Source organism: Physella acuta, unplaced genomic scaffold, assembly GCF_028476545.2.
Source record: "Physella acuta isolate Inbredline_101_S28 unplaced genomic scaffold, ASM2847654v3 ptg001942l, whole genome shotgun sequence".
Taxonomy (NCBI): Eukaryota; Metazoa; Mollusca; class Gastropoda; family Physidae; genus Physella; species Physella acuta.
In genome coordinates, this window is record NW_026733447.1 from 42,546 (window position 1) to 57,193 (window position 14,648).

The 14,648-nt window shown below is 34.9% G+C and overlaps 1 protein-coding gene across 4 annotated transcripts in view; it reads left to right on the top strand.

Annotated features, from left to right (window-relative positions):
* The window catches only part of LOC131931311 (oxysterol-binding protein-related protein 11), a 48,344-nt gene extending 42,533 nt beyond the window's left edge, over positions 1 to 5,811 (top strand). For all 4 annotated transcript variants that reach the window (XM_059288058.1, XM_059288060.1, XM_059288056.1 and 1 more), the window contains exons 14-22: positions 324 to 409; positions 603 to 684; positions 774 to 906; positions 1,512 to 1,622; positions 1,737 to 1,897; positions 2,055 to 2,174; positions 3,342 to 3,503; positions 3,804 to 3,869; positions 3,965 to 5,811. In XM_059288058.1, the coding sequence (XP_059144041.1) occupies positions 324 to 409; positions 603 to 684; positions 774 to 906; positions 1,512 to 1,622; positions 1,737 to 1,897; positions 2,055 to 2,174; positions 3,342 to 3,503; positions 3,804 to 3,869; positions 3,965 to 4,042 (999 nt within the window). In that variant the 3' untranslated portion in view covers positions 4,043 to 5,811. The remainder of the gene's footprint in view (positions 1 to 323; positions 410 to 602; positions 685 to 773; positions 907 to 1,511; positions 1,623 to 1,736; positions 1,898 to 2,054; positions 2,175 to 3,341; positions 3,504 to 3,803; positions 3,870 to 3,964) is intronic.
* Positions 5,812 to 14,648: the final 8,837 nt, after the last annotated feature.

Genomic DNA, 14,648 nt, shown 5'->3' on the forward strand with positions numbered 1-14,648 from the left:
ACAAAAACTTTAAAATTATGTTGAATATTTTTGTTTGGATTAGTCTCCAAGTTGGCGACCCCCCCCCCCCCCCCCCCCCTATTTTAAGACCCACAGTTTGGGAACCAGTGCTTTAAATTCTGTATATGAAAAAGAAGAGCGGGGTAAAGCAGTGAAAACTGTTAAAAACACAAAAAAACTTAATTATTCAGCATGACTACAATACTTCTTCCAAACAAGAAAGTAAAAATGTGGTTTTCTTGGCACATTAAGGGCATATATAAGTTGGAACTTATTCTACTATGTTTTCTTTGACTGTTTTACAACTTGAATTTGTGGTTTAGGTGGTTCTGCCAACGTTTATATTAGAGAAACGATCTTTATTGGAAATGTTTGCTGACTACATGTGTCATCCAGACTTATTTTTAAAGTAAGTCAGATTTTGTTAAAAATCTTGCATGATTAGTTATAGTTGAAAATGTAAGCATTTAGTTTTAAAAGCCACTAAAGCAGAGAGGTTTAAGCTGTAAGATTCTTAAAGTACAATTATTCAACAACACTTTGTATTATATGCAATATTGGAAAAGTTGGATTGGGATCAACAATTTGTAATTTTTAATCAGAATTCCTGAATATCCTGAACCTGAAAAAAGAATGCTGGCAGTGTTAGAATGGTATCTCTCATCTTTCCATGTAGGCAGGCAGGTAAAACTTCAGTGCTGTGTTTACTTTAGCAATATCAGGTGTTTTGAACTCAAGAACCTTTATGTAAAAACGGCTATACTTTATTTAAGGGCTCAGTTGCAAAGAAACCATACAACCCAATTATTGGTGAGACATTTCATTGTTCCTGGCATATCAATTCTCCAGACCACAAGAAAAATAAAATTCTTTACACAGCGGAGCAAGTGTCTCATCATCCACCAGGTAATATCTTTTTTGAGCTTAAATCACTAAATCTAGATTTATCTGCACCATAATGGACCAATTTCTAATGCAGAAGTTTCTTTCAAATTTTCTAGTTCCTTTCTAACGATAAATATCTTCTTTTCAATATAACTTATTAAAAGTTCATTTAATGATTATTGTTTGCAATAACCAGAGAAGCAAGTATGTAGGCCAATAGTGATAAGTTTGGTGAGCTGGTGTTCACAACAAATGTTTCCAAATATTTTTTTGATATCACAAGTTTCTGAGAACAGATAAATATAATAACTTGTGTAGTGTGATTTTGATGTTGGAATATTATTGACATGCAATTATTAGGGTGTAAAGTCAACTTCTTTTAGTCTTGAGGACTCACAGATGATCAGCTGGGAATAAATTAATAAACTACTATTGTTTTTTGAACTTTTGTGTTGTCTTTCATTATATCTTTATCTTAATACTAAAAATAGAAAATAAAAAACATAAAAGCCAAATGTATATTTAAAAACTTTATATGCAAACAAAAGGTATTAGTTTTATTTTCTTATTTTTTAACAGCTTGTTCTTAAACTTAGCCTGATAAACATGTAAATCTACTTCAACAGTGTCTGCCTTCTATTTTGCAACACTTGATGGTAAAATAAGAATGAATGCTTCCATCTATACAAAATCCAAGTTTATGGGAATGTCAATAGGTGTCTCTATGATAGGGAAAGGTTAGTAATAGCTTTTAGTTAAACTAGTTGGAGTTTTTAAAATAATAAGTAATTGCACATTTAAGAAAACTAATCACAACACACTATGATTAGGTCATTTTTACTTTCAACTAGTTAGGTTACGGTTTGAAGAACTGGGAGAAGACTATGTATTTGGAATGCCAAGTGCCTATGCAAGATCAATATTAACAGTACCATGGGTGGAGCTTGGAGATAAGGTTTCACTTGTTTGTGAAAAAACAGGATATACATCTAGTATAGTCTTTCATACCAAGGTAAAATATGCTAGTTTTTTTGTTGTCTAATTTTAACCATTTATTGATTACAAATATTATCAAGGTTGGCAAATTCCTCTAAGTAAGTATGTTGTGAATGCACATATTTGAATAATTTTAAATTTATAAAAACTAGTTTTAAAAATCTTTGAAACAGCCTTTTTATGGAGGAAAACTTCATCACATAACAGCAGAGGCAAAAAATATAAAAACAGGGGATGTTATATGTAAAGTACAAGGAGAATGGAACAACATTATGGAATTTACCTATGCTAATGTAAGTTTGTTTTACCTGTTTATCTATATATATGAAAAAGAAAGTAGGGCGCAATATGATTCTTCTCTACATAGGGTATCTAAAAATAAGTCTATTGACACTGTTCATCTGAGTGCCATGAATCTTTTGGGAGTTGATGAGAATACTCTCAAGAAGGTTTCTGTGGAATACAAAAATTAAAATCACAAATGGGCAGCGCCCAGAAGGTTGATATTTTTGTCAATACATGGTTTGGAGCCCAGAGTTCCAGTGGCTATACTTCGCGTTTGTTATCCATTAATTGGGGGCGTCCTGCATAGCGGGTAAGGGGTACTACTGTATTTCGCGGTAAAACTGCAACAGATACAGATGCTGTGCTCCGGCGATAGCGTGACTACGGCACGTATGTTCTTTTTTTTAAAAGTCCATACATCAAAGACACAATGGGCAGCAATAATCATTGACTATATCAAATCAGGCAAGTCTTCGGGCTCCCAGCCAGGGACCAATTTGGCACCCGGGCTCACCAGTGAGCACTATGGCGCCTACGTTCATTTTAAAGAGTGCGATAGAGTATGGATAATATGTGGTATTATAGTCATTCAGTAAATTGAATCAGGCACATCCACTGGTACCTCGTGATTTGGCACCCCATACTACATTGTGAGCAATATGGCGCCTACATTAGTTTTAAAGAGCACCCTACAATATTAACTAGGTGGCATTCAACATTCAATGATTAAACAGAGTTAGGAGCCATACACAGCGCCCCTGCGTAGTGAAGCGTGGGCTCCAGAGAGCATCCCACTACATTCCTGACACCCTGGCGGTCGTCGAAGTGTGTTCTGCCTCATCATTACGGAGAGTGATTAACGTACACTTAAGGCTTTCATACTGCACGCCTTTGGGCATGCTCTGCGGTAGTGTGGGCAAACCTGTGCCCTGACAAATATGATCCAAGAAATATGGTGCTGACATTTTTTAAGATAAACCCATCTTAAAATTTTTTGTCAAACTTTCTTCTAACCCCGCAGCACGAACAGGCATGCTAGTTAACTATATATTACAAGTCATTATTTATTGAAACAATTAAACTAAGTAGCTAATTATCTTCATTTACTTTTTATTTTGTTTATTGTTGTATTAGCTATCACTTTTAGCTTTATTGTAAATTATGTTCCTTTTTAGGGATCAACAAAACAAATAGATGTAAATACTTTACAAATTCATAAAAAGTATGTTCGACCAGTTGAAAAACAAAAAGAATATGAATCTAGGAAACTGTGGCAGCATGTAACTAAAGCTCTAAAACTAAAGGACATCCAAACAGCTACTGAACATAAAAGAATTGTGAGTTATTTAAATATCAGTTTCCTTTATTAAGGAAAGTAATTACATTTAAAAATGGATTTTTGTGAAGAAAAAAGTTTAATTGATTTTAAACATTTAGTTTAGATTATAATTAATTGTTTTCCTTGTATGATAAATGTGTCAACATTTTAAATTATGGTAAATTTCAAGCAAAAATAATTTTTATAGCTGTTAATTTACTGTTTAATAAAGAGAAGCTTTGTAATAAGGGTAATAAGTAACTTTTAAAGCTTTTAATTATTAAGATTATGTTATCTGTTTATCTTCAATTATTTTTAGCTTGAAGAAATTCAAAGGGAAGGTGAAAAACATCGACATGATCTAAATATACAATATTCTTCTAAGGTATACCATTTTTAGTTTACTAATTAGTAAAGATTTTATCAATATATGCATCCTATGGATAACTTAAATAAGACCCTTCTCTTTTTCCCCACCAGTACTTTAAGAAAATAGAAGGTGGTTGGGTGTTCAAGTCATTACCAGACGACTTTTCCTGTGATTGTAAAAAGAACTGACATATCTCATCTTATACACTCCTGCTCTATTATCATCAAGAAATTGACAAATTAGCTTCAGAAGTAAAACAGTTGACAACATATCTTTGAAACATGGGCTAAGCTTGGTCCTGTAGACTTGCTTAATGAGTGCCATATTTCCTCATGTTAATTCTGGGACATGGTAGCAACAAAATGTGTTCTCTTGTTGTTAAAATGGTATAATGTTGTCAGGACAGGTCTTCCATAAATACATCAAATTTATTTCTGATTCATAGAGCATTATAGTATTTATAAATTTAAACTTCATATGTAACTGATTTTTTTCTTTAAGTTTTAAAAGTGACAGACTTATTATGAAATAAAATAACTGTGCAATTTGGATTATTTAAATATACGATATTTTCCATTTATATTTTTTGCAAAGAATCAAAGAAATTCAGGCTTCTTTTATTTTTTCATATTCTGTATTTTTTCTAATCATTTATGGATTTTGTTTTAATCTATCCATATTACAAAAATTATACTTTTTTTAAAATTACTTTTTTAAGCATTTTTAAAATTTCTAGGTAAACTATTTTTAAAAAAATTAAATAAAGATGTTACCATAAAATAGATAATTTTCAATTTTGATTTCGTAGTTTTAAAAAAGATTGTTCGAAAAATGTTGCAGTTTAAATCTCGCAGTCATAAACATTTAATAGGTTTTTTATTAAATTTTAACATTTACACTGAAAAAGAAAAAGCGTAAGTGATGGTTTGATTTTAAACAGAAAAAAAAGCATTTTAGTTTTATCATCTCTATAATATAGGCTTAATTAATTTAATGACCTATTCTGAATAAATTGAGATCTATCTACTGCTCTGTGTTTTATTCAATAACTTAGTTAATAAATAACCAAGTATTATAGCTGCATAGCTTTCTTAAGTTAGCATGTAGAAGCTTTATTATTATTTTTTTTTGGTGTATGCTACACTGATAAAAAATTGTATTGTACCTAAACAAATACTTAGGTACTAGCCATATGTTCCCTCTTAGTTATGCAGTAGTTGTTAAATCTCTTGCACCATCATTTTGTAAAGTGCATATATTCTTGTGTACTTCAAGGCATAGGAGGGAATGTTGGTACTGGCATGCAAATAACAGATTTTGTACAGCTGTAACTTTTCTACTGTTTATTATAGCTCTTAATACGCTATAGAATTGCTGTACTTGATCTTATTGCACTTATTTTTTGTAATAGTGTCTATTTATAGGACTACATCATATATATATAGAGAGAGAGAGAGAGAAAGAGAGAGACACACAAGTTGACTGAGTGAAAGAAAAAACTAAAAGGTGTTTTTCCATAAACTGTAAGGACAAAAATCCACCACAGGAGTTCTCCCTATAATAATTGTAAACTATATTTGTATCATGTGCAACCTGTTAAGTCATATTTATTTCTAGCAAAACTTTTTGACATGAACCTGTTTTTTTTTAATACCTAGCCATTTAGAAACTAAACTGAACATGATCAAATAAATACTATTAGCCTAAATCGTTTACTATGAAGCTACTTACAGTTTATTTTTAACAAAAATAAACCTTATATTGTAAATCTACAGAAATGCATGAGACAAGTTTTAGATAACTACTTTTCAATAAGAATGAATGATACTTCTTTCCTTAAATAGTTTGTCTGGACCACTTGTAAGATGTAGAGGTAACACATTAGTAGCTGTGATAGAAACACGGTAAATGGATTATTTTAGCCCTTTTAAATATAAGAATAAACTTTGTCTTAATTTATTATTATTTTTTTTGTGTATGATAAAGAAACTCATTTTAAATTAACGTTTAAATGCTTTCTTGATAAAGCATTGATTGCCAAAATGTGTCTGAGCTTACAAGAGCGATAATGTACGAAGGGGCAGACAACTGTCTTTAAGAGATGAGCTAAGGACCTAGGGCTTGTGCAAAAAATGTGAGCGCGGTGTTTGGGCAAGTTAATATTTGTTTAGGCTTGCATAATAATGAAGGCGTGCATTTTGATAAATTAATAGTATAATGCGTATGACTAACGCAGCGTATGCAATTAAATGGAGATACAAATACCATCAAAATAATAAAAACAAAATCTTTGAGAGTTATACTTAAACAAGTAATATAGTCGACTTACTATGCTAAAATGGTAACAGTGTTGACACCTTAACGGTAATACAAATACAGTAGTTTAACGCGTGCAACATTTAATATAGCTGACTTGAAAACTAAATTAGCTAACCTTTCAGGGGCATTTATTGCAATTTCTCGCGTCTAACATTGCCTTGCTTCCTAATATGATTTGTTTAAATCCACATCCTCACCAACATTTAGATATAACTAGCTGGCCAGGCCCTGCACTGGCCTCTCTGATAAACCTATCTGTAAAGGACCATGACTTGTGTGTTTAGTAATCAGCATATGCCCGGTAGTGTTCGGGTTGAGGAAATATATTACTTTTTGAATTAACCACAACTAACCAAAACCAAACTCAAAAAAAAAAACACAAACGCAAACAAAAAACAAATACGAATAGAAACAACCGCAAACAATAACTCAAAATAATTGAAATAAACACAAACATAAACAAACTTAAATGTAAACATAAAAGCATACTGCTCCAAATCGCATCATTCTGAGGCGTCAGTGGAACCGCCTGATTCAACTTAGTAAAAGACCATAGTACCCCAACTTATTCTTAGTCTTATGCGTTCATTTAAACCAGAGGTCTCCAAACTTTTCAGTCCGAGGGCCGTATTAACTAACAAATTTCTGTTCGGGGGCCAGTTTCTTCCTGGCATGTCTTTAATTTTTCTGGTCAAAGTTCCTCAGCCATCACCAACAAACGCTTTTTTCCGTGGAAAAAAATATCTACGCGGGCCGGATGAGAGGACCTCGCGGGCCGCATCTGGCCCGCGGGCCGTAGTTTGGAGACCCCTGATTTAAACGAACGTAGGCGCCATAGCGAACATGGGAAGGCCCGGGGCGCCAAATAGTACCATGTCGGGGCGCCGGAAGACGCCCGGATTCGATTCAGATAAAGACTATAGAAACCTTTCTTATCCATAGTCTATCGCAGTGGTTCCCAACCTTTTTCGAGTGGCGACCCCCTTTTATAAAAATTAAGTGACCCGCGACCCCCATAGAATTAAAAAGTCGAAATTAGTATGAAAATTAATAAGCACTAAAATAAGATTTTCTATTAGACTTTCAATATGAACTACTCTTGATAACTATTTTAATAGCATGATTAAAATTGCATACTATTCACTAAACCTTCGTGGTTAAGTTTTTAATTAACAACCATTTTTGTTAACGCCAACCTATGTCATTATAATTATCTTAATTTTGTTTTTAATCAAAGAATAGTGTTGAAAATATATTCTCGAAAAGTCAATCAATTTTACGTTTGGGTATGAATGGTGAATACTACACCGAAATTGTGTATACAGTTTTTCATTTTACGCGGAATCATTCTGTAAATCAGATAATAATAATCTTGTAATTCATCGGGAATGCTGGCAACATCAAGGGAAGAAGAGAATGGGTAATGCGTCAATGTAGATTCTTCTTTTTTCAGCTCAGAGAAATAGCGATGCAGTTCGTTTTCAAGAGATTCAAGATGCCCAGAAATCGCTTCTTTCAAAATTTTAATTATATCACAATCAGATTCATCTACCACACCGCAGAGTTTCTCAAATTTACAATATTTCCAAGATTTACTTTCTTTACCGATTTTACAGCTTTGATAAAAATGCCCCGAGATTATCATGGAAAGTTATAATATTCGTTCATTTTCCCTAAAGCTTCAGGTTAAGCTTATCTTGATGTTCGAACACATCTGCTAGGTATGAAACTCTCTCCAATCACTCTATGTCGTTTTAAGTATACCAAAAAGTCTTGTTTCCTTTGCACTTCCAAGAACAATTTGATTTCAGATTTCGTTTGACAGCCAGCGTACTGCAGTGTAGAAGAGCAGAACCTCGTGATCTATATCAATGTTTTTGCTCAGTTCTTTGAAGGCTCCAGATTTTATATAATTTACGACTTATACTAGCAATGGACTATTGGTGTCGATTGGTTAGGGCAGTGGTTAGGGAGCTAAATCTTTTCTGCTTTCTGAAAGCCCGATTTTGAGCTAAACATAGATGGCGCACCATCCGTACAAACCCACATAGCCGTTCTAACCCATTTTAATCATCCAGTTTCAAAAATGGTATTTATTTTCTCCATGCTATCTTCACAAAAGAGCAACTCTTCTTTGCTATCATCCGCATGAATATAGACATAGACCAGCAACTGCGAACACGAACTCACGTCTGTTGATTTATCAACTTGAAAAGCAAACAATGGTGAAAGCTTAATTTCGATAAAAATGTGTTATTTAACATTTACGTACATGCAGCGTTTGATGAGATTTTCCCTTATTGTTTTTTTTTTGCTTGGCATTTTCTATCGCGACTTCATTTGATGCTTGCACTAATGTTGGTGAAAACTTCCAGTTCGATCAAGTCTCTGGCGTTTGCAACTAGCTTCTTGCCGACGAAAGAACTCCATATGTTTTTGGTGTGTTCCGAATGACTCGTCTCAAAATGAGTTTTAGTTTTGAAGATTTCATAGATTCGTGACTGAGAACAACTTTGTACAGTGCGCTTTGTTTCTTCTCTATTACATTTCCAGTGATGTTAATGAAGCCGAATTTTAAAAAATCTTCTAAATATTTATGTTTTGTTTCAAATTACTAAGGTTTAGTATACCAGTTGGCGACCCCCCAGAAAGACCTTCGCGACCCCCAGGGGGGTCGCGACCCCCAGGTTGGGAACCCGTGGTCTATCGCACTGTTCAAAACGAAATTGTGCACCATATAGCTCATAGGATATCCTTGGCGCCGGCGGACGCGCCTTATTCAATTTAGTGAACGACTATAATACCTCAAGCTTATCCGCAAACGGAAAGATAAAAGTAAACAGAGGACATTTAGGAGCTGACTTCTAAACTGTTATTGATTTTAAAAAAATATTTGCGGTGCAAAGCATTGTCATCTGATGGAAACTTTGAAGCTATAAAACATAAACATAGCTCTTAAAAGAAATTGTTTCTTCGATCTTGTCTTTACAATCGAGAACACTGCTAAATTTACTGTTAAAACGTCTGCTTAAAAAAGGTACACACTATGGTATAGAAACATACTTCCCCATGTGGTTATGATATGAATCAGTTGTACCGTCAGCATCGAGGCGTTCATCCTAGTGTCTGGAACATAATCTATTAGGATTCGATTTCGAACTTGATTTTCGTTTGACCACTGGCGCTTGTTTGCTCAATTCGTTCTTCTCGCTCAGTGTTAATTTCAACCAGCAGACGTTTAAGGTCCGATACATGTGAGCGGTTGTACAAAATCGCACAATTTTCTATGTGAACACGAGACAGTAAATGACGTTGACAGTACGTGTACGTAATAATCCCAAGAATCGGATATATAATATATAAATCCTTAAACCAAACAGAGCAAAAACACATCCACTTTAAGTAGCGTACAATTTGCATCTGACGAGTAAATCGTCATAGTATCAAGGGGTAGGGTGGAAAGTGTGAAGGGGGGGGGGGTCGGTGATGATGGAAACATCTTGTTAGGTCAGTTTTTGGGTAAACATTAAATCAAGCAGTGGGAGTGTCACCCAGACATTGGTACCCGCCCAGATGAGAGTGAAGTCATATACTAGACCTGTGGAACGACAACCGTGGCCACAAAATAAGTATCGGCTTGGTCCAGTCCGGTAAATGATACCAATGGTTCCTTTTTATGCCCAAAACAAACACAAAGACTTAGTTTAACAAAACGGGATCAGAAAATGACTGCGCGGCATATTTGTAAGTACTGCGCAACCGCGCAGCTTAGAGGGAACACTGCTAGTCGGGCTTTAACGCAATATTTTAGTCTTAGCCTAATTAGATCTTGTGTCAACCTCATTAATAATATACCCAGGAGTGATCTCCCCTAAACTTTCTCGAATATTCTTATATAACACTACGGGTGATGGCAACTCGGGATATAGACATGATTTTTAATCCACTTTTAATTGCTTTTTAAAACAGAATAGAATCTCGTAGACAAAAGAATTGCGCACCAAGTAAACGCCTAAGAATATGTGTATAATAGTGCGGAATATTATTAGTATTTTATAAATTTACATGCGTTTTTTGAGAAATCGGAAATAACTCAAAATTTGACAAAAAGCAGAGAATTAGATCTTTTACTTACATTTGAAATCTCATTTATCTATCCGAGACAGTACTCAAGCTTTTGAAAAATTGAAAGAAGAATAAGTTCTACTTCCGGTTACCAGAAATCGCTGAAAAGTTGCAACAGAACTACAAATTTGATATAATACTTATATATATATAAAAATTATAATTTCATCAACCTGTAACGGTACTCAAGTTATCGTTTTGACACAAATACACACATACACAGACATACGGACAAGATTGCAAAACTATGTTTTTCCGACTCAGGGAGGTGTAAAACGTCGAGATTTGCAAAAATCTCGATTTTTTAAATTTTTTTTTTTTTTTGCACGATAACAATACTTTCTCTATACTTCATATACGAGAAAGTAAAAAGTGAAAAAAAAAACAAATATAAAAACCTTTCTAATAACAAGCTTTTAAAAGATCTGAAAATAAGATAAATAAACAAGCTTGTTATTAGAAAGGTTTTTATATTTGTTTTATTCTTTCTTAAAAATGTGTTCATCATCATATTGTTTTCTTTCCTTGCGGAACATGAGGGTTTGTGCCAGAGTATTCCACTCTCTCCAATCCCCTGCCACTCTTTTCAGCAGTTCTCAATTCACCCCTCCTATCGGCCTCCTCTAGCCCGCTACGTCGCAATATCTTCCTTGGTGGACCCTTTCGTCGTTTGACCTGGGGGTTCCACTCCAAGGCTTATCTGACTCTATTACCAGCGTACTTCCAAAGCGTTTGCCCAATCCATTACCATTTCTTCTCCATGATTTGCCTTGCTATTGTTTTCTGTCCACACATATCGCATACTTTGTCTTTTCTTCCTTGTCTTGCCATTTAATTTTTAATATACTCCATAGACACCTATTAATAATAGTCTGGATTCTTTTTGTTGTTACCTCTGTTTTCCATTTCTCGGATCCGTATAGCAGGACTTTTATTACATTTGAGTAAAACATTCGTTATTTAGTGTTGTTTGAGATGTCTGACCAGACCGTTGCAAGACTGACACATGCCTGTTCTGCCTTTGATGTCCTCGTCTGTTCCTCCCGCACATTGACCACACTTCCGGAATATATAAAGCTGTCCACTTGGTCAACGTTTGGGTTTTCTAATTTTACATCACTTTCTTGTTAATGACTAATTTTTAACGTTTTTTGTCATTTGGTGGTTTATTCTAAGTCCTACTTGTTTTCCAGTGAGTGAGTGACGTTCTTTGTTAGGTTGCGTTAAACCCCTTTTCGCAGCACCCAAATGCGACAGAGGTATGTAACCCCCTGTCGTGTATGTATTTGGAATTCATCCGCTAGTCTGTGGACACCTCATTTGGCACTGACATATCCAACTCATATAAAGAATCACACACTGACTGCAGGTTCGAGATTACAACACTTTATATCACTGCTCCAAGAATACACGAGAATCAACACACCTCCAATGTCACAAGTTCTAACATGTATCTCTCCGTATCTCACGTTCTACTGACACTGTTATCTGCCTTCAACCATTCTCTGCGACAACTACATTCAATGTACCCTTTATGAGGAGCCCGGTCTCAATCCTCAATCAATCTTAGCTGCACTTATGGGCCACGATAGCCAAGGCCAACCACGTGTGTATCCACTATCGGCATTCTTCATCTCCGTCATCACACGATCTCTGCACACAACCGTTCTCTCACAGCCGATCTCTGCACACAACCGTTCTCTCACAGCCGATCTCTGCACACAACCGTTTTCTCACAGCCGATCTCTGCACACAACCGTTCTCTCACAGCCGATCTCTGCACACAACCGTTCTCTCACAGCCGATCTCTGCACACAACCGTTCTCTCACAGCCGATCTCTGCACACAACCGTTCTCTCACAGCCGATCTCTGCACACAACCGTTCTCTCACAGCCGATCTCTGCACACAACCGTTCTCTCACAGCCGATCTCTGCACACAACCGTTCTCTCACAGCCGATCTCTGCACACAACCGTTCTCTCACAGCCGATCTCTGCACACAACCGTTCTCTCACAGCCGATCTCTGCACACAACCGTTCTCTCACAGCCGATCTCTGCACACAACCGTTCTCTACATCTCCCATAGCTTTCTGCGCCCGATCGCACTCTCGGCCTTTCTGCGAACGTACCCAAATGTAGCTGACACTTCCTGTTAGTGTGCTAGTTCTCTCAGTGTCAAACTATTCTATTTCGCTACCACCAATTGCGTTATATTTTGCATTGGTGGACCCTTCGGTGTCTATTGCGTTGATTATAAAAAAAAAAAACTTGTATACATCAATTATCACGTTTTGTTGACAAGTCAAATTATATTTTGGTCGCACCAGTTACATTACAACATCCTTTTTATATCATAGTTACATAATAGCTCGGCTCAGTTTCAGGGGCGGAACTACAGTGCCGCCAGACCCCGCAGTGCAGGGGGGGACGCCATTTAGGGGGCCCACAGCCGACCATAATCAATTTTTTAATAATTAAAAAACTTTAATTTTCTTTTATTTTTGACTTTATGGTTGTTTTGTAACAAGAATACTACAGCTGCGGTTGGATTATCTTTAATTTATAGACACCATCCCACGCTCTTGTATGTTCTTTTTCCCATTGTTTTTAAATCACTGTGAAAGATAGGCAAACGGTTAAACCACTTCCATTACTTATTTCCCTTTTTTCAATAGTCAAATAAGGGTGCTCATAAGGTCCTTTTAATAGATTTGTAATAAACAAATTACAAAAGCAATTACTTCTCTTAATTATTATTTCTTTAAAAAATACATACTAAAGAATAACATAGTATAAAAAGGAAATGTATTTAAAATTAATAATATAAATACAAAAAGACATTGAAATAAACATAACACGAGAAACCATTACACATACAAAGCTTTGATTTTTCATATTCTTTCGACCGTTTCCCCAGTTAGTAATAATACAGCAGAAATTAAATAAAACAGATTTTCAAAACAGACTAAGCACTCACACACTTGAGAAGTTGTTGTAATTTGATTTAATAGAAAAAAATGTATTTTATTTTTCAAAACCCGATCAGGCCAGAAATGAGTATCCTATGTCCATATTTTTTGTTTGATATATATATATATATATATATATATATATATATATATATATATATATATATATATATATATATATATATATATATATATATATATATATATATATATATATATATATATATATATATGGGGAGGCCCAAAATTTGTTTTTGCGGGGTGGCCACTGCTCAGTTTTGAGCTTGACATTGTAGACAACGAACTACTTTGTTATCGATTACCTTACTAGATCTAGTAATTTACTTTCCGCTGGGTCATCGAGGAAAAATCCGGCCACCAGGAAAAATATAGCGTGGGTCGCCATAATATGTATTGGATACTTTTACTAATATTTATGAAGCGACCCACTATTTCCTTTATAGATTTTTAAATAGTAGAGTATTTAACTAAAGAAAATCGTTTCTTTTCTCCTTAATAGTGCATTATTACATTAAAGCTTAACGTTTTTTATGAATTTGTTTTTCAGTACTTTAAAATTATTTTTTATTACAGTTGCATGACTAAAAACTATTAATAGTATAATAGTGCGGAATAGTTGGATAAGACTGCCTAATAATTTCAGAAAATTTTAATTAATTTATAAAAAAATAATTAGGCATCCAATTAAGTCAAATTTAATGTCATATTGCATTGTATTTAGGTCTTGACCCATGTGCCAACTTTGAAACGAATCTGTCAGTTTGAAGTGCCCAAAATCTCGCTCGGGCGTTTCGATCTATGACGACAGACAGACTGTCGACAGACTGGACGAGGAAGCAAGTTAAAAATAAAAGCTTGTAAAAAGTATCTGATCCAGTGTTTCTTCCAGACTTTTTCTCCGGGGGGGGACACTTGAAATTTTCGGGGGGGGGGGGGGGGGGGGCGGTAGACTTTCTTCGGGGGGGGGGGGGACGGACACTGTTAAAAGTATATATTTTCTATATAAATTATATAAATTTCATTTCGTTCGAAGAGATGCCTGGAAGAAACTCTGATCTGATCTCTGACGAAGAAGTTGAGAGAATCGTAATTTCCACTTACAAAGAATTAGAGCTAGTTGCGTCATTCTTTAACAAAACTGATTAGTAAATTCTACACTACGCGTGAATACAACTGGTTTCTATACTAAGTGTTAAACGATGTATCTACCCACCACTCCGGTGTAAATCCTACCCATTTACCTTGGCAAAAAAGCGCCCCCCCCCCCTTATCTTTTTCATATTTTACTGTTACAAAATACACTTTAAATACAATTGGTTTCTTTTTTAAGTATAAAGTGTTATGTACTCACCAATCCA